Below are 22,632 nucleotides of genomic sequence, written 5' to 3'. Positions count from 1 at the left end.
CCTGCCCCCATGTTTTGGTGATTAAATTTAAAATGACATATTAAATACATTTTCATGTTTAAAACACCAGAGTCTGTACATCCAATATGCTTGCAGTCATATACTAATATTTCTAATGGTGAAAAAGTACATATAAAAATATATGTTTCCACTGAAACCACCTTAAAATATTAAATTACATAAAAATATTTAAAATATTTGACGTTTCGTTAGTCTAAAAACCAACATCCTCAGGAGAATAAACAAAGTGCTGGGCATATGACCAGTAAGGTATAAAATAGAGAATGTCAGCTTGGAAGTTAAAAACACAAGGCTAGGTAACAAGGCAGGAGCTGACCAATAGCATAATGGTAATGTTTCTAATGGTAATTTTAAATTTTTCTTCATAATATATATACCGGCCTTGGTGGCGTCATGGCAGGCCATCGGTCTACAGGCTGGTAGGTACTGGGTTCGGATCCCAGTCGAGGCATGGGATTTTTAATCAAGATACCGACTCCAAACCCTGAGTAGGTGTAATGGGTAGGTGTAAACCACTTGCACCGACCAGTGATCCATAACTGGTTCAACAAAGGCCATGGTTTGTGCTATCCTGCCTGTGGGAAGCGCAGATAAAAGATCTCTTGCTGCCTGTCGTAAAAAGAGTAGCCTATGTGGCGACAGCGGGTTTCCTCTAAAAACAGTGTCAGAATGACCATATGTTTGACGTCCAATAGCCGATGATAAGATAAAAAATCAATGTGCTCTAGCAGCGTCGTTAAATAAAACAAACTTTTTTTCCTTTTTTTTCATAATATATATTTTTTCATACATAAGAAATTATTGGGAGATAAAATCTGGTTTGGGCTATTACAAACATTAGGACAACAGACACCTTGTTTATACAAGAAAACAATCTTTAATATGTGCAGTTTTAATCATCATTTCATTTCATTTCAACTTATTTCTGTGCTTATATCCAATTAAGGTTCCAGCACACTGTCCTGGGCACCCACCTTATCTGTCCAGGACAGTGGGTTAGTTGTTAGTTGATAATGGTTAGTGAGAGAAAAGAGGGTGTAGTGGTCTTACACTACCCATTGAGTTGTTAAAACTCGCTCTGAGTGGGAGCCAGTACCGAGCTGCGAACCCAGTATCTACTAGCCTTATGAGTGGGACCCAGTACCTACTACTACTAGCCTTATGTCCGATGGCTTGACTATGACACCACCGAGGCCGATGTACACGACTCATTGCTCTACATGTGACTGCTCTGTCACAGATGTTTATTTAGCATCGTGCTGCAGCCTAAGGATATTAAAAAAATGATGTGTAATGGTAACAAAATTAATATGAATGATCTGTCGGTTAGATAACAGATACTGATATTCTAAACAAGAAAACAATCGTTAATATGTGCAGTTTTAATCATCATTTCATTTCATTTCAACTTATTTCCGTGCTTATATCCAATTAAGATTCAAGCATGCTGTCCTAGGCACACACCTCATCTTTTTGGGCTATCAGTCCATGACAGTGGGTTAGTTACTAGTTGTTTGTGATTAGTGAGAGAAAAGAGGGTGTAGTGGTCTTACACTACCCATTGAGTTGTTAAAACTCGCTCTGAGTGGGAGCCAGTACCGAGCTGCGAACCCAGTACCTACCAGCCTTATGTCTGGATGGCTTAACCACAACACCACCGAGGCTGGACATTTTTATAGTCATCAAAAAGACTGTACAAAAATGTATATCATATACATGTCGGGACGGGTAAATTATTTACATGCTTATATGCCACTAGAGCTTCAAGCATGTCTGCCCCGGGGCCGAGTCCTGGATAGCCATGTATGTAACTTTGTTACAATGGTGTCAAACTTGACATACAGTCCCTTTAATATATTGATTTACATATTAATAAGTGCGGAACGTATTCCCACACTGGTGCCCATGCTGTGTGGATCAATTTTCTGTAGGTTTAGTCATCACAGTTAATGACCATCAGTCAGACCATATTGTCACAGACAGCCTGGTCAGTTGAGGACCGTTGAAAGATTAAGATTGGTACTTCGGTTAATAGCATCACAGACTGGATTGTTAAGTTAGTCAGAGATTTTGGTCTTCCAGTAAATTCTGAGTCACTTTGTTTGGTATGAGTACATTGTGTATTTGAAGTATTTAGTCATGCACAGTCGGTCTGTAGATCAGTTCTTTTTTGTTGCATCTTGGGAATTAGAGAAGAAACCTTCTACCAAAATTAAACTGTTGTGGTTGTTGATTCTGCAAGAGGTAGACATGACTTGTTTTGTAAATTTTTGGGGGTGTTTGCGTAGGGGTATCAGTCAGATATTCAAATTCTTAATAGTGGTACAGGTAATGTTATCATATTTTCATTATTTGTAACTAGTTTCAGCTCAGTTGGTTGAGTGCTCGCTTGACATGCCTGATTGAGTTTTTTCACATTCCAACCAGTGCACCACAATTGGTCAAAGGCCATGGTATGTGCTTTTCTGTCTGTGGGAAAATGCATATAAAAGAAAAATGTAGCGGGTGTCCTCTGATGACTATGTGTCAGAATTACCAAATGTTTGACATCCAATAGCCAATGATTAATTAATGTGTTTCAGTGTAAAATTAAATCTGTCTTGAGTTTGCCCTCAGTTAAAGTTTGTTTTCTTTAAAGAGACCACTAGAGCACATTGGTAAATTTATCATCAGCTATTGGATGTCAAACATTTGGTCATTTTTGACTTGTAGTCTTAGAGGAAACATGATATTGTGCTATTAGAAGCAAGGGATCTTTTATGTGAACTTTTCCACTGACAGAACCACACCACTGGTATTGTATTGGGGGGAGGGGGGGGGGCACCCACACTATATATGTATGTATGTATGTAGATATGATTTTATAAAATTTAATAGTTAAGAAAAAAGATTGATGGGGGGCATGTCCTCATGCCCTCCCTACCCCCGTGACCATCCAACCCCTAACACCCTCCCCACCCCACCCCACCCCAAAGGCTGTGGTATGTTCTATCCTGTCTGTGGGAAAGTGCATATAAAAGATCCCTTGCTGCATTAGGAAAACAAAAGTAGCAGGTTTCCTCTGATGACTACATGTCAAAATTACTAAATGTTTGACATCCAATAGCCAATGATTAATTAATCAATGTGCCGTAGAGGTGTTGTTAAACAAAACAAATAAACAAACACAATGCTAATGTCTAAAAATTTCTCCTTTATTTGCCATTCCTGGATAAATAAAACTTGAGGATTTGTTAATATAAAATGTATTTTTTATGTTTCTTTGTTTGGCCTAGCTCGCCGTTTATTGATCTAATTTAAATGTCTCAGCTTGTCCTGTATTGTTAGCTATTATGATCTTATAAATTATTTATTGCCCTGACATGTGTTGTACTAACTTCCACTTAGCTTATACAGCTTATGCAGCTTATGCGTGATAGCACCAAGTATGAATGGCAAATTGCTGGGCTTAATTCATAGAGCTTAGGTCGTAACTGTCTTAAGGAAATTAGTATGGAAAGGAGATCTTTATTCATTATATATTGTTTCCTGTATGTATATGAAGTTCCAGCTTTTCTTTTGTATATATCACGTATTTTTCTTTCTGTTATTTAATATGTTTTCTGTATTTATTTTGTTATATGTTCACTTCTTTTTCGACATTCTCTCTCTCCCTTCTTTCCTCCCTCTATCTCCCCCTCTTTCTCTGCATTTCTCTCTCCCATCTCTCTCTCTCTCTCTCTCTCTCTCTCTCTCTCTCTCTCTCTCTCTCTCTCTCTCTCTCTCTCTCTCTCTCTGTCTCTCTCTGTCTGTCTCTCTGTCTCTCTCTCTCTCTGTCTCTCTCTTTCTCTCTCTCTCTCTCTCTCTCTCTCTCTCTCTCTCTCTCTCTCTCTCTCTCTCTCTCTCTCTCTCTTTACTCTGTATCTCCTTCTTTTTTCCTTTTTTCTATAAATTTTCTTGTTCTTTAATTTTTATTTTATTTTGGTTTCTGATTAATTTTATCTCTTCTTTTTTTAGTTTACTTTTTCTTTTCTCTTTACTTTTTTCTTTTTCTTACTTCTTTATTTGTTCATTTTTATTCTTTCTTTCTTTCTTTCTTTGTTTCTTTCCTTATATCACTTTAACTTTTCTATATTCTTTGTCTAGTGGGATATAATTAATACACGAGCAAGTTGTTGGATCTTTGTATAGCAATGGCCACTGTCAATCTTATACAAAGCAAAGGGAACAGCCACTTGTCGTGGTCAAGTATTTCTTACATTCCTTTCTGAGAAATGTACTTTGTTTCCTTTAAATTCAAAGTACTATATAACAGACTAATTACATATGCATATTTACACAGTGACTACAAATGAACATGAAGTATACATTTGGGTCACTTCACATCTTGTATCAACACAATTTCTTTTATCTGCTGGCCCGAAACTACCCTAATTACATCCCATGACCAGACAAAGAATGTGTGAGGCTTTCACAATGCCCTGGAGAATTAATTGTAAATTTACATTTCGTTTGTCATGAAAACCCGAAAAAAACCTGCGATGTAAGAAAACTGACAGATTTGTTTGAGGGTCTGTGTCAGGTATCATTTGTTGGTTTAATGAAGGAGTGTAGGTTTATTTTATCTATTTTTTGTTATTGTTCTACTAAAGATTTGTCTGGTGACACACCTACATGTATAGTGTAGTAGATGTTTGTGAATTTATTTATGTGTTGGGCAGAAGGTAGCCCAGTTGTAAAGTGCTCGCTTTATGCGTGGTTGGATCTGGGATCGATCCCCGTCGGTGGGCCCATTGGACTATTTCTCTTCACAGCCAGTGCACCACAACTGGTATATCAAAGGCCATGGTATGTGCTATCCTGTCTGTGGGATGGTGCATATACATTGTAGAAGATTCCTTGCTGCTAATAGAAAAAGAGTAGCCCATGAAGTGCCGACAGCGGGTTTCCTCTCTCAATATTGTGTGGTCCTTAACCGTATGTCTGACGCCATATAACCATAAATAAAATGTGTTGAGTGCGTCGTTAAATAAAACATTTCCTTCCTTCTTTATTTACATGCATGTATATTGGATAGGGTGTCTACCACCAAATAAATTCCCATAGCTGACAATGTAACATGTGTGGCTAAAACTGCTACACACAGCATTTCAAGCATGATATACATGTATGTCCATGTGTATACACGTCCCATGGATATAAAATACTATTAACCATACCCTTAAAGGGACATACCCTACTTTTTAAACACTAAGGAATATTTTTGACTATTAGAGCCGTTTTTGATAACTGAAATCATACTTTACTTAGATTTTATTGGTTAGATTATCCATTTCTGTACATTCAAAACTGTGTTTTTGGTCATCCTGGTGTTTTTAATATCATAAAATGCATTTCTCATATTTTTTAAAATGCATGTGTGTCTGAGAAGTAACAGTTATGGAGTCAAGTTTTAGTCTATTTTTAGAGGGTATTAATTATACCATTTTAAAGTCACAGACTCATGTTTCACTCAGTTGTAACTTTATCCAAATGTGTTAAGGTTTGTAGATTAACTAAACTTAGTGCGCATGGTTAGGCTGCTAGTTTCAAAGATTACAGAAAGCATCAGAACCATTTATGAGATTTTAAAGTTGTGTATGACACAGGAATAAAATGGCGGTTTGTGCAAAATATTGTGCCCTCTATATTTATGTACATATATACAGTGAAACTCCTTTTAACTGGACACCTACAGAAGCAAGTACGACGTCTGGCTTAAATGAGTATCCAGTTTATAGAAAGGTTTTGGTCTCTACTGATATTTAAAAAGGGATGATTAAAAATACTTGAGTACATTCTTGAGAGGTTTCGCTGTACATTGTATGGTGAAACCCTTCTAAACCGGACACTCTTTGGGCCAAGACAAATGTCCAGTTTCAACAGGGATCCAGTTTAGAGAGGTGAAGTTCTGTCCTGGTTTTTAAAAAGGGACTCTGTAAAATGTCCGGTTATGAGGGAATTCCAGTTTACAGAGGGTCCTGTCTTCAGAGGTTTCACTGTATATGTATTTTGCATGTAGATCACACATTTACTACTTTCCTTTAAATATCTTTCAGATCATGAGATGCGGTCCAAACCAAACACGGAATGTCTTCATGCTCAGAGTTTACCCAGAATGCATGGCGCCATGACCTTTGTGCAAACTGTCAAAGGTCAAGGTCGGAACATGGACCGTCCACAAGAGGGAGGAAGACAGGGTCGTCAATGTCATCACCGGTTCCCACAAAGAGGCGGTCGGTCATTTTAAAACCGAGTCAGTCCAACGGACTGCATGTCCAGAATTGTGGGAAACTCGTACTAGACAGCGGTGATATTGAAACCCCCAACTCCTCAAAAAGCAGTGTGTGTAAAATTCAGAATGGACATGAAAGCGGAAAGCAACTAAGCCTAAGCAAAGGAGATGGTCTTTCAGTCAGCAAGTCTCTGGATAAGAAGAAAAACAGAAAGGAATGTAAAATTGGAAAAGTTATTTTTAAAGAAAGCGAGCCGGAAATCATTGGTTACGATGGAGGTGTTGATAATTTGCTAGACGATGAGCCTGAAGACGCGGTTGATTCCGTCTCCGTGGGAGACGAACTGTCACTGACAGAAGAGGAAAAACAATTCGCTCTACTCGCCCTCGAAAACACTGTCTGGAATTCCGACGTTGCCAATTTAAAATCTGCAAATTCCACGAAAGCGCTTTCTAGAAAGACATCCTGTAAAGAGTTTGAAGATTTAGATTTAAATTCCTTACTACGCAGTGATCGTTTTCATAATCTGTCCGACTGTGATGGAACGATTAGAATATACGGGACGTTCCCCATGCGGAAGAAACCATTGTCGAAGATGTCTCTGGACGATGTTTTTTCGTCCGATATAGAACTACAGCGTATCGCTGATAATATTGGTGACAGAGCGGACAGTGAGTCTTCAGGATCGGAACACTACAAGAATCCGTGTGTGGAAAAACTTAAATCTGTTTCACCTTCTATGACATCATCATCACCATCATCATCGTTGTCATCTGATAGTGACAAGATGACAACCCCTGCAGAGTCCGATTCCGTTGTTGCATACAAAATTGTTAATATCATTCGTAAAGACAACACGGAATCGTACACAGTGGATGACATAACTGATTGCTTGTATGAAGCATCTATGTCTGGGTCGGTAACAGAATCATCTGTGACAGAAGGAAATTCTGGGAAGGATGCTTCTGCTACAGATGAGAAAACAAGCTCCAATCCCATGATAGACTGGGAAAAGAAATTTGACTCGAATGCTTCGTTTTCTGATTCTGAAAGTACAATAGCCGGTTTGGAAGTTGTTGAACTTCTCAATGACGTTTTGGCGAGTTATGGTGGGATGGAGATTAAATACAGTGACTTTTTAACTGACTCCACAGCTAGTGATAACAGGCAGAATGAATCTTCCACTGACAGTCCTGTTGTTGCTAAAAAGGAGACGGGAAAACTTCCAAAAAAATCTACCGATTTTGAAGCACGGATGGCAACCGTTGCCGCAAACTTAGACTTGACCAAAACTAGAAGCAAACGTCCTGCACCAAGACCACCCAGCCCCCCACCACCAGAGCCTCACATCTCACCAAAACGGCCCACATCTCCAACTAAACGTTCAACGTCACCGACCAAACGTTTAACCAATCCTGCCGCCCCCATCTCTGAACCTAACTTCAAGATGGTAACCATGGGCAAGTCCATAGTAACCATGCCAAACGTCGACCAACCGTTAAGCGATAAGTCTAGTTCCGAACCAATCTTAGGTCTTCAAGATTCAGACTCGATGGAAAATGTTCGAGGTAAGTCAGCAGATGCCGCTAAAAGCAGACGCGGGTTCACGTCTTTCTTCAGGAATATATTACGACGAGGACGAGAATCTCCCGAAGTTGCCATGGAAATTAATCCCGATATTACGTTCCTGAAAGCTGAGCAACCAAGAACCGAAGACTCTGTTGTCAGTGCCGAATCAAAGGACAATTCTGCTGCAGGGTCCCCGGGGGAGAAAAGGAGTTCGAAGTTCTCCCCTCAGGCGAAATTCCGAGTGCTTCCACCATCATCAGTACCTCCAGTTAGTGCCACGAATTCTGCTGAAGCTCCTACAGATGCTGAATCGGATTCGAAAGTGACCAAGAACAAACCTGCTGATGTTTCAAAGAGTCCATCGTTGATGACGCAGAACAAAGGATGCTCAAGTCCAAAACAGACTCCGAAGCATGAAGGGACGAAGACGTCATCTCCACAGGTTTATAAATTATAGTTTATTTTTTATGTGAATTACATGCATTTAAGGGGCGGGATGTAGTCTAGTGGTAAAGTGCTCGCTTGATGCATGGTCAGTTTGGGATCGATCCCCGCCAGTGAGCCCATTGCGCTATTTCTCATTCCAGCCAGGGCACCATGACTGGTACATCAAAGGCTGTGGTATGTGCTCTCCTGTCTGTTGGAAAGTGCATATAAAAGATCCCTTGGTACATTAGAAAAAATGTAGCGGGTTTCCTCTGATGACTGTCACTATGTGTCAGAATTACCAAATGTTTGACATCCAATAGTTGATGATTAATTAATCAATGTACTCTAGTGGTGTTGTTAAACAAAACACACTTCTTTTTTTACATGTATTTAAAGGGAAAGTCCTGAGTTTTCAAGCATTGTATAAAATGCTTCCGACAAATAGAGCCTTTTCGATGACATAACATACAAATTAAATACATTTTCTTATTTAAAATATCAGTGTCTGTATTTACAAGGTGTTTGTTGTTGTTCTCATGCTTATAACAGCTCAGACTGGATTTAACTCCCAATAATTTTGTACGTTCGAAAAAATATATAAAGAATTATTTAATGTAAAAACTGAGTGCTACAAATATTAGTATATGACCGCAAACACATTCGATATACAGACACCGGTATTCTAGACAAGGAAATGTATTTATTATAAAACAGTAGTCGCCAACAAGGCTCTGTTATCACAAACATCTTACAATGGCTGCAAACTCAGGACAGTCTCTTTAATTAGGGATACAAACAAATTACCCTCCTCTCCCCCCCCCCCCCCCCCCCCCCCCCGCCATTGGTTGGGAATGAGTCATAATTATTGACATATTGACAACATTACTGGTAATTATGAAATGACAAACCATTTACTATAGTTTTTAGTCCCTTAGTGGTCCAACAAGAGGGGACTATATACATGAAGGTTTTGTCTCCATCCCTCTGTCTTTCTGTCTCTTTGTCTTTCTGTCTGTCTGTCTGTCTGTCTGTCCATCTGTCCCACATATAGTTTTCCAGATGTTGCATCAAGATATTGAGCTGAAATGTTTTGCATAGCTTTATCATGTACTATTACATATATGAAGTTTGACTTCACCCTATTTTGCCAGAGTTATGGCCCATGAACTTAGGCAATACACACATTTGTTGGGGCTGTATTTAGCAGTATTCTTAGAATGCTTTGTTATTAGTAGTAGTATTATGGAACAAGTCCTGCAGCACAGACGTGCAAGAAGAAGAAACCAGTAGCTCGGGAGATGAGCAGCAGATAGCTTTTGATGTAATCAAGGGAAAAAAAAAAAAAATGTTTTATTTAATGATGCACTCAACACATTTTATTTATGGTTATATGGCATCAGACATATGGTTAAGGACCACACAGATTTTGAGAGGAAACCCGCTGTCGCCACTATATGGGCTACTCTTCCGATTAGCAGCAAGGGATCTTTTATTTGTGCTTCCCACAGGCAGGATAGCACAAACCATGGCCTTTGTTTAACCAGTTATGGATCACTGGTCGGTGCAAGTGGTTTACACCTACCCACTGAGCCTTGCGGAGCACTCACTCAGGGTTCGCAGTCGGTATCTGGATTAAAAATCCCATGCCTCGACTGGGATCCGAACCCAGTACCTACCAGCCTGTAGACCGATGGCCTAACCACGACGCCACCGAGGCCGGTAAATAATGAAGGAAAAGAAAAGCTGTAACCCGGGGCTGAAGTAATGTAACAAAACTTCTTGTGGTTCCAATGTTTTATTCATCATACTGGAAAACCCAGACATCTGCAATGTCTATTTGCTTAGACACTAGAAATGCAGTATACAACTTATTTTATTCTTTGCAGAATATGAAGTATAAAAAATAGTTAAAGAAATTGTAAATGTCTGCTTCTGATGAAAGCTGATCATAATATGACAATTAGGAAAATATAGTTATAAAGGGCTAGTCCAAAAACATGCAGTGCATGTCTCGGTGTCGAGTCATCAGACTTGTGTGAACTGTCATAGTCGCACGTGAATCAACAACTGCTAACAAACCCAACACAATAAACAATGATCACTGCTAACACAAAAGATGAAATAAACAACACACCTTTCTTTAACTATTTTATATTTAATGATCGAATCCTACAAATTAGTTTAAAAAATACTTAATATATTATAATTAATTTATTTAATAGAAATCTTTGATAATTATTTATTATTATTATTATTACAGCTCAAGAGGTCATCAGTGTGTCAGACAAAAGAAGAAGGTCAAAGTTCACGACCTCAGCTTCCTGCCAAACCACCTCCTATTGGTGATGACGGAACTCTGAGACATCGTTCTGCAAAACCATCATCAGCAGACGATGGCTCCACGGCCGTTGTTCGGCGCCGCGCCAAGAGTCCCAAGAGAACCGCACCCCCAGCCCCTCCAGTCCGAACCTCTGTTCCAAACCGCATTACAGAATCACGAAATCGCGACTTCGCCCGCGAACTGGAACTCCGTCTTAGTCGATCTACGGAAGGTGCTGCCTCGATTAAAGATTCGGCAAAAGTCTCGGGGCATCCCTCGTCACCGACGTCCCCCGTACCTGAGCTAGATGAATCGGTCCCCAGTTCCCCGACAGAGAAAGAAAGTGCTAAGAGTTTCAGTCATGCCGAGAGTCCGAAAATAAGTAAGAAAGTCACAATAGCGAAAGAACAGAAAAATGTTGCGGCTAAGGAAAAAAATGTGAAAGACAAACCCAAGTCTCCGACGTCTAAAGAGAAACCCGAGGAATCTAAAGCGATGGAGTCGGAGCCGCTCAGAGAAAAGATTGAACTTCCTACAGTCCTGCCTCAGAGTCGCAAAAGCTTTCTCGGGAAACTGGCGAACAAGAAGTCGAGGGCTCCAGCCCCACCACCGCCTTCGGTGAAGCGAGCCAAGTCGATCACGGAAACAACGCTGCCCAGAAGGTCGAAGAAGATAAATGTGGCTGATATTTCCGGACCAGTCGTAAGTTGAATGAATCTTAAACGTGTTTATTAAGAAAATTAGTGGGTTTGAAAAGTAACCTGTTAACACAGGTGGCTTCTTAATACAGGTAGGCTTATACAATGGTAGGTGTTATAAAAAAATATTAAACATCCTAAAAGGCTTTCTTTGTTTCTTTAACTCTATTAACATGCCTATATGATATATCCGAAAAAGGTTCAGGTACCTAAAAGGCTAAAATGGATGGACATTATATTTATTTTGTAATAACAGACTCAGTCTTTTGTGATAATTCGTATTTTATTTTTTTTAACTCAGTCTTTTAAAACAATTTGTACAAACTTTGAAGAGCTATGATCTTTTAGAGGCCATTTATATAGTATGTGCATTAGAAATCTGGCATATTTTTTTTAAAACCCCTTTCCACCATGTATATCTTTTGTACTTTAGGCCAAAGAAAGTACATTTCTGGACTCAATTAGTATGCCCTTTTTGTTTGGTATCCAATATTCCCACCTTCAATCCATGCTTTAAAATCTTTTGCTACAGACATTAGTATACAACCGCAAACACATTCGATATACACACACTGGTATTCTGAACAAGAAAATGTTTTTAGTATGAACTAGTAGTCGCCAACAAGGCTCTGTTATCGCAAACATCTGACAATGGCTGCAAACTCAAGACAGTCCCTTTAATAAGAAAGTAGAGCCTAAGTTGATAGACAGTTCTTAAAGGCATACTGTCACAGATTTAAGAATGTTATTTCTCTAAAACTGAATAATAAATCAAAATTACATTAATTTTTACAGACCAAATCTAGGTATTGCATCACTTTAACTACACCATGATGGAGTGAAATCCATGTCAACTCTCTCAGCAATGTTAGTTTTTGAATTATGGACCATTGCCATAATTCAATTATTTTTACAAAATATCATTAATAAGTGGAGTATGGTGGTTACGTAGATGGTTGAATAAAGTACATTTAGGGACAAATCAAATATATATATTTTTAAGTAATACTTTGTTATGCCATGTAATAGGTCAGTGGTCTGTGACAATATGCCTTTAAAGCTGTCAAATAACTTGAGTACTCGGGCACGTGCCAAGTCTAGTAAGACTCGAGTCCATTCACAGGACTCTAGTACTTGTGCAAGGGAGAGCACTCTCATTTAAGATGCATGGTGCTATTTTACTTCAGTCCTTAGTCTCATTAATTATCTAGTGTAAGTTTCGGGTACTCAGGTCCGGGTCGAGTTTGACCCTCGAGTACTCTAGTCTAATATTTTGGACTCATGGAGAGTGTAAGAGGTGGAACGGGATTTTGCTCAGTCGGCTGAGTGTTTGCTTGAGTTGCTTGCATCGCAGGATCGAACCACCTTGGTGGACCCATTCGGCTGATTGGATTTTTTCTCTCATTCCAACCAGTGCACCATAACTGGACAAAGGCCATGGTATGTGTTTTACTGTCTGTGGGAAAGTGCATGTAAAAAAAAAAAAATTGCTGCATTAGAAAAAATGTAGCGGGTTTCCTCTGATGACTACGAGTCAGAATTACCGAATGTTTTTCATCCAATAGCCAATGATTAATTGATGTGCTCCAGTGGTGTTGTTAAACAAAACAAAATCTAACTTTTTCTTGTAAGAGGCATGTAGCCCAGTGGTAGAGCACTTGCTTGATGCACGGTTGGTTTGGGATCGATCCTCGTCAGTGCTATTGGGCTATTTCCAGACCTGTCAACCCTCCCGGATTCCGCGGGAGTCTCCCGGTATTTGATCAAATCTCCTTTCACCTGTGCGGGAGACAGTTTCTCCTGTTAAATGACATTTTTGTAAGCATAAAAAAAAATCGATCCTCTTTTGTCAAAATAACAGAAGGGGAGTAACTCTGCCTTTTTTTCTCATTCGGAAAATGTCGACTACTTTCGGTTTCCGAGAATGTAACAGGCCGAATTGTCCCGACTGTTTAACCTTTGCCGAAGTGAGAATTGTGGGATAGCCTATTAATATTGTTAAAAAAGCACATGGAGTTTATAAAATGACGTGTTATTATAATGTTTGTTGTCATCGTAATGGCTACGAAGCGTGTTGCCGCTAATTCAACAGGCTGTGTATTGACATTCAATATAAAAAAAAAACCTATCCAATTTAGTTCTAATAAACACCTCTGAATTGTAAAATGTCTTCCCACTGGCTATTTACATAATGCAACTATGACGAATCTGAACTGCCAGACTCCCGAGTTGACAGCGATACACATGCATGTTAAAATCACATGTCACAGCAAGACAACGAAAAGACCAATTAGCTGTATAAACATACTTGTGTCAGTTAATTTTGTATGTTTGTGCGGTAAAATGTTGGTTATAAGGGTACACTTCAAGAAATTATTTTTGTACAATTAAAAAATGTTGTCTTTGACATTGACATAAAGTTACTCACGGAAATGGGTATAATTCCAGTATATTTCACACGATGTCCATAATGAGGTTTTACTTATGATTAATGAAAATACAATGTTTATTGCATCATTATAATGATTTTAAATAAGTACCACGCCACCGTTCCTCATTATAGTAAAAACTGAATATTAATTTATAAGATTTATATAAATTTGTCTTTGGTACTTAGGTAAACTAACCACAAATGATAATGTAACGCAACCTGTAAGGCTGTACGTGTAATACCGTAAATGTACTAATTAAAATTTTTATTTCTTGTTCATGTTCTTAACATTTTTGGATAAAATATATATTGTTTTTTTAAATATGTATTAAATCATAATAATATTTAAACTTAAAAAAAAAAATGCCAAGATTTAAGGTTAAGAAGTATATATGACATTATAAAGTATTCATATAACTTATTGTAATAATTTTTTTTTTAAATCTTGCGATTTTGGGTTAAATTGTGTGAATTAAAAAAATCTCCTGCTTTTTGACAAAATCTCCTGCTTTTTCAACACACACCTCCTGCTTTCTAATGACTAAAGGTTGACAGGTCTGGCTATTTCACGCTCTAGCCAGTGCACCATGATTGGTACATCAAAGGCCATGGTATGTGCTATCCTGTCTATGGGGTGGTGCATATAAAAGAAAAGAGTAGCTCATGAAGTTGCGACAGCGGGTTTCTTCCCTAAATATATGTGTGGTCCTAAACCATATGTTCGACGCCATGTAACCATAAATAAAATGTGTTGAGTGCATCGTTAAATAAAACATTTCCTTCCTTCCTTCCTTCCTGCATGTTCATCTTTTTTCCTTCTTTTTTTCAGATGGTAACGGATATGACAAACACAAGAATTCTGACCAATCGGCGCAACACGCTGTCGCTAGGCGACGACACAGCTTTTGCGTCAGGTTTGATTTTCTGTAAGGAGGCATATATCTGATTTTAAATGGTGATGGCTGTGCTTGTATGGTTTGTAGTTACCTCCCCTTAACCAGTAAGGTTGTAGATGGCAACGCATGTCTTTAAAACACCTGAATGGCTGAATTCATGTGTACAGGTTTTGTTGATGCATTTTGTGCTTACACTGCCCCAAAAACTGTGCACATGAAAAAAACGGCCCTAATTTGAAATCTATAGTAATAGTGACTAATGATTTACTGTTAAAGTAGAAGTTGGCAATGGGAAATAGTTTTAGATATCCTTGTAGAGTTGTGACCCCTTTTTATTAGTTCTTCTGCATGTTGTGTGTGCATGTAAGCCATAAACAAATTTACCACTGATACCTTTGCTATTTTTATATACACATAGTAAAATATACATGTAACGCACAAAAGCATTAAATATATGAATTACATTTTTTGGTTTTTCCTTTTCCTCCCTGAGAAATACATTGTAAGCCCATGCAAGTTTTGCATGTTATGGTGTTTTAGCATTCCACTTAGTTCACTTAAAGGGACATACTCTAGTTTCAACCCGTGAAAATTAACACTAAGTTTATAGTTAATCTACAAACCTGCAACACACTTGGATACAGTTACAATTTAGTGAAACATTAGTCTGTGACTTAGAAATGGTGAAATACCCTCTAAAATTAGACTCGATTCCATAGCTGTTACTTCTCAGACGCAATTGCGTTTTTAAAAATATGGGAAATGCATTTTGTGATATTAGAAATCACAGGGATGACCAAAAACACTTAGAATGTACAGAAATTGATAATCTAAACAATAAAATCTAAGTAAAGTATGATTTAAGTTATCAAAAAAACGGCTCCAATAGTAAAAAATATGCCTTAGTGTTTAAAAACTAGGGTATGTCCCTTTAATACATTTTTGAAATGTGAATTAGTTTCGAAAGAAATCTTGCATTGTAATATTTTACTATGGTGTTACGTGTGAGAATGTGAATGCAGTAGGGCAAAACATTGCATGGGATTAAACAATTAATATTAGCCTTAAAGGGACATTCCTGATTTTGCTGCATTGTAAGATGTTTCCGACTAATAAAATATTTCTACAATTAAACTTACATATTAAATATATTTTCTTGTTTAGAATATAAGTGTCTGTAGGCTACTGTATATTCAATGTGTTTCTTGTCATCTTAATATTTGTAAAAAGCCCAAAGTGGATTTTGTCTTCAAATAATTTTGTACGTACAAAAAACATTATTTTAGGAAATAAGATGAAATTTAACCTAGTACAAATATTAGAACGATCAGAAACACGTTTAATATACAGCCACTAATATTGTATATAGAAAAATGTATTTGATATGTAATTACAATCGTTAAAAAGTCTCTGTTGGTCGATAACATCTTAAAAAGTGCAGCAAACTCAGGAATGTCCCTTTAAATAACTTTGTTTTAGGGAGAAATCTGAAAATCTTGTTTAGACATTATTGGTTTCCCAGCCTATTTAGGATGCCAGCAACCATACAGACAAAAGTATCTAATTTAAAACAGATTTTGTCTCATTTACATACATGTATTAGTTTACTCGTAATACACACATTACGGTCAATTAACAACTCTTAGTTGTTGGTGTACACTTGTTTGATGTTGTCTTTGTATTTGTTGTTGTCGGGGTTTTTTTAATGTTAACTTTCAGACCAGATGTATCAATAAATAAATATTAAAAATCCTGAATTAAAATTGCTTTTTGACTGAAAAAAACAAAGAAGAAAAAAGACCATGAGATAACTTCCTTGAATAGTGACATAACCGTTACATTCTAAAATTAAAAACTAAAACTTCAATGTCATTAGTACTTTATTTGCTATGGAAATATAATTTATGTAAGCAATTAGGTATCTAGGTTAAAATCATAGTAACCGAGTTCGGGTTAACTTTGAACATTTAAAGAATCATAGAATTTATAAGTCTATCTACTGTAATTATCATCAAATTGTGCCTGTAAGCTGTTTCTCAGAATTCTGCCCCCCATTGTTTATAGCATGTTCAAGTTACTAAATACATGCATGTTTTTTTTAGAAATATAGGGGTTTGGATAGTTTTTATCTTTGTAATTTTTAAATCAAATTTAATTCATTTTATAAATTAATAAATTAAAATTATTATTTGCATTCAAAAGTTGTTATTTATCTTTGTAATCAAACAGATTTTTTTTTAAAGAGGTGTATTTATTAAGTTATCAAACAACATTAACATTTTCTTCATTCGTGATATACATTTTAATAAAGAATTAGATAAAGATACGATTTCAACACAAAATGATATCAACAATGAAATAATGAAATAATAATAATAATGAAATGTAACCCAAAAGATAAACAACTAAAGTATTTTAAATCCCAGTGGCAAAATGCTCGCTTGATGTGTGGTCGGTCTGGGATCAATCCCCTTCGGTAAGCCCATTGGGCTGTTTCTCATTCCAGCCAGTGCACCATGACTGGCATATCAAAGACCGTGGTATGTATTACCCTGTCTGTGCAATGGTGCATATAAAAGATCCCTTGCTGCTAATCGAAAAGAGTAGCCCATGAAGTGGCGACAGCGGATTTCCTCTCTCAATATCTGTGTAGTCCTTATCCATATATCTGATGCCATATAACCATAAATAAAATGTGTTGGGTGCATCGTTAAATAAAACATTTCCTTCCTTCTTTTTTAAAATTTGTCAGAAATTAAATGAAATAAATTGAATATAATGTTATTGGGTTTGTTTTCTATTACAGGCCAACCTTCATCTGCCACAGATAAATATATGGACGACCTTCCTCCAATCTCTCCCATTGGCTCATTTGATAATCTTTACGAATCCATTCTTCCCAAAATGGGAGGCCCTCACCAAATTAACCCGATTACCGGTGAGATCATCTCTAAGGGTCCAATCTGCCCTAACATTCCGGCGGAGGGCTACCTGGAGCCGGTGCCCCCCAATTCCAACACCTCAGAACTCACCGGTGAGTCGATGATGACATCATCAATGATGTCATCATCGATCGTGTCAATAGGATCTCTGGGGTCAGGAATTCCGGCAGCAATGACAACATCGACGATGTCCATGGTTTCTGTCGGTGCCCCGTCGACCATAGAAGAAGAGGATGCCGTCTCGGAGGTGTTCGATGAGCCGGATGAAAACCGCTTACAGGTTTTAGCCTCGCAGCCCATCTACGAAGAAATTCCTAACGGATATACTATTAACCAAAAACCTAGTCATAATAAATCAAACACGGAAGAACCACCCTCTTCTGTCTCTCTCCCCTCGCAAACAAACCTCGGGCTTCCAAACGTGACGATACGTTCTCAGTCTAAAGAAACAATATCTTCAGAATCGGATTCGCAGTCCAACAGCAGCACCCTCTCCCGACCGAAACCGGCTCCACGACGGAAACCAAAAAGATCGGAGAAGTGTCTGTCGGAGCAATATGTTTCAATGAATCGCCCGAACCCGGCGGTGATGTTGGGAGAGGAGAGGTTGCGAGAAGTGTATTCTAAGCTGACCACGATGAATCTACAGACACTGCAGGATGTGTATAGTCAGGTGGAGAAGATACTCGCGCAGGAGAAGCTGGTGGTGTCAAGCACGCAACAGATAAAGTGGCAGGACTTCGATCTCTTTGGACAGCCGGTGCATTCCTCTGAGAGGTGTATCGTCTACAATGCAAAATTCAGGGCCCATAACTCTCCATGTCAACTCATGGTAGGTAGATGCCAATCATCAGTTATCAGACTAATAAAATATATCAAAGATTTTCATCCCCACCCACCCAGAGCATAAAGGCATGCTCCTTTTTTTTAAATTGGTAACACAAAAACAATTGTGCTTCAAATGTACATGATGCTTGACATGCAACATTTCCAGTGTTTTTAAAATAAAAAATAAAATTTCATCCCTTCCCCTATTAAAAGGCAATTGGATAAAAATTTGCATTTATTTTAATTACTTACTGGGGCACTGTCAACTGTGCTGGGTTGTCTTTTAAATAACCATTTATCAGATCCCTCAAAGTGTATTTGAAATGGGTGGTGGGAGCCTCTGTCGGTGTAATTGCCAGGAGATTGAATCTGGAGAACCCAAATCTGTTAGGAGGTATTTAGTATGTACCTTTAAAAACAAAATGCAGGTACCAGTGTACAAAACGTCAGGATTGTTCAGCCTTTTGAGTGAGTGTGTTGAAAAAAATTAATGATACATGTATGTGTATAACCAAAACGTTAATTTAACAGTAAAAAACCCCACCATGTAATAGTGAAAAGTATTTTAGATTGCCTGCATCAATGGGGTGAGTACCTTAAATGATTTAACAATACAGCAACTATCTTATTTATTTATGATTTTGAAAATGTTTTTGGCAGAAAACAATAAAATATAACCAAGACGTTAATTTGATGGTTAAAAAAAGTTGTATTAACTTAAAACATTTATTATGCCAACATAATACTCCTATGACAATAGGGGTGGGACGTAGCCCTGTGGTAAAGTGTTCGCTTGATGCATGGTCGGTTTGGGATCGATCCCCGTCAGTGGGCTCATTGGGCTATTTCTCACTCCAGCCAGTGCACTACGACTGGTATATCAAAGGCCGTGGTATATGTTATCCTGTCTCTGAGACAGTGCATATAAAAGATTCCTTGCTGCTAATCGAAAAAAGTAGCCCATGAAGTGGTGACAGCGGGTTTCCTCCTCTCTCTATATCTGTGTGGTCCTTAACCATATGTCCGACGCCATATATCCGTAATTAAAATGTGTTGAGTGCGTCGTTAAATAAAACATTTCCTTCCTTCCATCCTATGACAATAGCGTTAGTATATTTTTATTATAAAAACATTTTTCCCTGTAGCTGCTGCATTCCAGATCTGCGACAGAGACGTCATCACTGACACACCCGAGTCTGTTGAAACCCGTCGTCGTCTTCGCGGACACCATTCCGTTCTCCTTCCTCACCGAAGAGTTCATCAAGACGAGTCAGCTCGTTCAGAACTCCATCTACGACACAAGTCTCGCCAAGTGCTTCTGCGCCGTCGGAAACTTCGATATAATCGAGAACCTAGACAGCCACTTGACCTTGTTACGCGAGACCTTGACGCACAATCTTGACGCGTACATGCACGTGATACTTTCCGTCGTTCTTCAGCTCCTCAGCTCCATGTCGCACTGTCTCGATCAAGGATTCACCGTTTCCGAGCGCGACTTCCGAGATATTTATCTCGTGTCGCGGTCCGACCTCCGTGGGAAGGTCATAACATTCTTACCTCACCAGCGATCGCGCGACGTCCCGCAAGGCGAATCCATGTGCAATTTTCTCGACAGACTTCTAAACGATGCGTCTGAAATGTACAGTGTGGACGACGATGACGATATCGAAGATGAGAACTTTTCCGCCAACATACAGACTGTTGAGATGATAAAAACGCTACGTGCCATGCTAGAGCCGCGGAAGATCGAATGTCTCGCACAGGTTCGGTCGGTCGTCGAGTATATATTGTGGGGACCAAATAAGGATCCGACGGTTGAAGAGGTCACGAGGAGTAGTCTGGAGCAGGATATGTCGTCGTGGTTGGAGGCAGAACGTGCTATGGCCGTGAGTCAGTTCGCTAAAAACTCAAACGGTTTTGCGTCTGGCCTGTCGTTAGACGAATACTACAGACTAAAGTTTCTCTTGAAATCTAGCGCTACAAGCCTCGCCGAGAGTGCTAGGAAGCTAGTCAGCTAGTGGAGTACGTCCTCCACGATTGATGGTTTTACTAGTCAGTGTTGTGTGTGAGTTATCCTTCTTGCAAAGTCTGTGTTTGTGTCTCTGACCCATCTCGTCTAAGAACCAAGGTTTACAGTTAATGCAGACCTCGCTGTTAATGCAGCTAATGGAGTTGTCCTCCTTGATTGGTTTTACTAGTCAGTGTTGTGTGTGAGTTATCCTTCTTGCAAAGTCTGTGTTTGTGTCTCTGACCCATCTCGCCTAAGAAAATCTTTTTTTTTTAAAGATACTGTCCTGTGTTTGCATCTAAGCATTTTTATAACTAAAATTATATATGAATTGCATTTTGGATGTAGCCCAGTGGTAAAGTGCTCACTTGATGTGCGATCTATTTGCCCCAGTTTATAATATAATGATTTCAGTACTTGTTGGAAATTAGTATTGAAAAAAAGTAAAATACCAGTACAAGCCACAAAGGAAATCCAAATGTGTAAAGCCGGGACATAAATTGCTCGCTTGATGCACGGTCGGTTTGGGTTTGATCCCCATCGGTGGGCCCATTGGGTTGTTTCTCGTTCCAGCCAGTGCACCTGGTGTATCAAAGGCTGTGGTATGTGAAGATTCCTTGCTACTAATGTAGCGGGTTACCTCTAGGACTATATGTCACAATTACCAAATGTTTGACATTTAAAATAGCCGATGATTAATATATCAATGTGCTCTAGTAGTGTTGTTAAACAAAACAAAGCTTAGCTTGTTATATACAAGGTCTTTCTGATCGCCTGAATGTTTCTAGAAGCGGAGACAACAAATTTTCCTCAAAGTAATTTCGTACGTATGAAAAAATACATATTAGGAAGTAGAAGGACCACTAAAAACATTAGGATGTCGAGAAACACATTGAATATACAGACACCGATATTCTAAACAAAATCATATTTCACATGGAATTTTTGTTGTTAAAAATACTCACAAACATTTTACAGTAATTAAATGTCCTTTACATTCATTACCATATAACGTCATCCCATTGGTCCATACGTAGTAACAGAAGTTTGTTCAATTCTCGATGAATGAAAAAAATTACGTCGTCGGGGAACGTCATATCTGATGAAGTCATTTTATATGGGCAAGTTTTATTGAGCGTTATTGTTCAAAATAAGTATAACCTTCTTTTGTTATTATTAGCAAGTATAATTCAAATTTAATTATAAGTATTGTCTGTTATTTCTTTTATGTTCATCTGGGTATGAAAAAAAAAATTCATGTGCAAACTTATGTGAGAACGAGTGTGCGGATGATATTTTTTGTTTATACCCCGAAAATAACAGACAATCCTTATATGGCAGCAAACTCAGGATCGTCCCTTTAATTGACTGATTCTTTTATGTCGAATTGTTTCTGACCTGGTCAGTGATTCATTGTAAACCAAGTTTGTCTGAGCATAATTCATCGTTTTAGCCTCTTATACATGTATTTCAATCACCAATAAGAAATCTGGTGTTATGGTTTAAAATTAATGACATGAATAAAATGAAGTATCTTTGAAATGATTTCTTTGAAAAAAGAGTATTTTTTTTTATAAACTAGGCGCCAGGGCCCAATTTCACAAAACATTGTAAGCCTAAAGGTATATCAATGACTAAACCACAGTTCTTGTTACTATTAACAATAAACCACATATATACTCTTCAAAAAAAGTAGACCACAGACATCCTAGTAAAAAACGTTCAGGTCTGTTTATCAACACACCGAAACACATTCCATAGTTTGCACATGCATCACGCAGTTGCCCGTACACGTGCATGGGATGTCATTCTTGATTTTGACAATTTCCAGGAAGGTCCATTAATTACTGTGGAGCATTATTTCTGTCAATCTCTTTCATTCTGTTGATCATACAGTTGTTATTGTTTTGTTTTTAGTCATTTTATTCTTTGAATTTACTGATAAAAACACCGTCAACATTCAAATTTAATTTCTGACCCCAATCGTTCTTCAAGATCTTTGGTGGTCATAAAACCTACTGTAATACTGAATTAATTAATTCACTATTATCATATAACCATTCCCCACAGCTAATATACTGTACAATTTTGGCAATTATAAATTCTTATTAGAGTTCCCCGACTTTTTTTTTTAAGAGTATAGTTTAAAATACACATATTTTGTTTTCTTTTGCCAATAAAATACTTGTAATGATGTCATTTTCTGCGTGACATAGATTTCAAAAACATGTAGACA

General features: G+C 38.0%; 1 protein-coding gene across 1 annotated transcript; it reads left to right on the top strand.

Annotated features, from left to right (window-relative positions):
• The first annotated feature begins 4,193 nt into the window (after positions 1-4,193).
• LOC121373052 (proteoglycan 4-like) lies at positions 4,194-21,009 on the top strand. Its single transcript, XM_041499494.1, has 6 exons — positions 4,194-4,248; positions 6,107-8,286; positions 10,534-11,295; positions 14,552-14,636; positions 17,425-18,392; positions 19,534-21,009. Exons 1-6 carry the CDS (start codon positions 4,194-4,196, stop codon positions 20,404-20,406), a joined length of 4,923 nt encoding a protein of 1,640 aa, XP_041355428.1. The 3' UTR covers positions 20,407-21,009.
• Positions 21,010-22,632: the final 1,623 nt, after the last annotated feature.

This window comes from Gigantopelta aegis, chromosome 5 (genome assembly GCF_016097555.1).
Source record: "Gigantopelta aegis isolate Gae_Host chromosome 5, Gae_host_genome, whole genome shotgun sequence".
Classification (NCBI taxonomy): Eukaryota; Metazoa; Mollusca; class Gastropoda; order Neomphalida; family Peltospiridae; genus Gigantopelta; species Gigantopelta aegis.
This window is presented reverse-complemented; position numbering and strand designations above follow the sequence as displayed.

Bases quoted from the DNA above. Each gene is read 5' to 3' on its own strand.
- LOC121373052 (XM_041499494.1), top strand. From the start codon at position 4,194: ATGGCCACTGTCAATCTTATACAAAGCAAAGGGAACAGCCACTTGTCG. The intron at 4,249-6,106 runs GTATTTCTTACA...TCAGATCATGAG, and splicing joins CAGCCACTTGTCGTGGTCAA to ATGCGGTCCAAACCAAACAC. The intron at 11,296-14,551 runs GTAAGTTGAATG...TCTTTTTTTCAG, and splicing joins CTGATATTTCCGGACCAGTC to ATGGTAACGGATATGACAAA.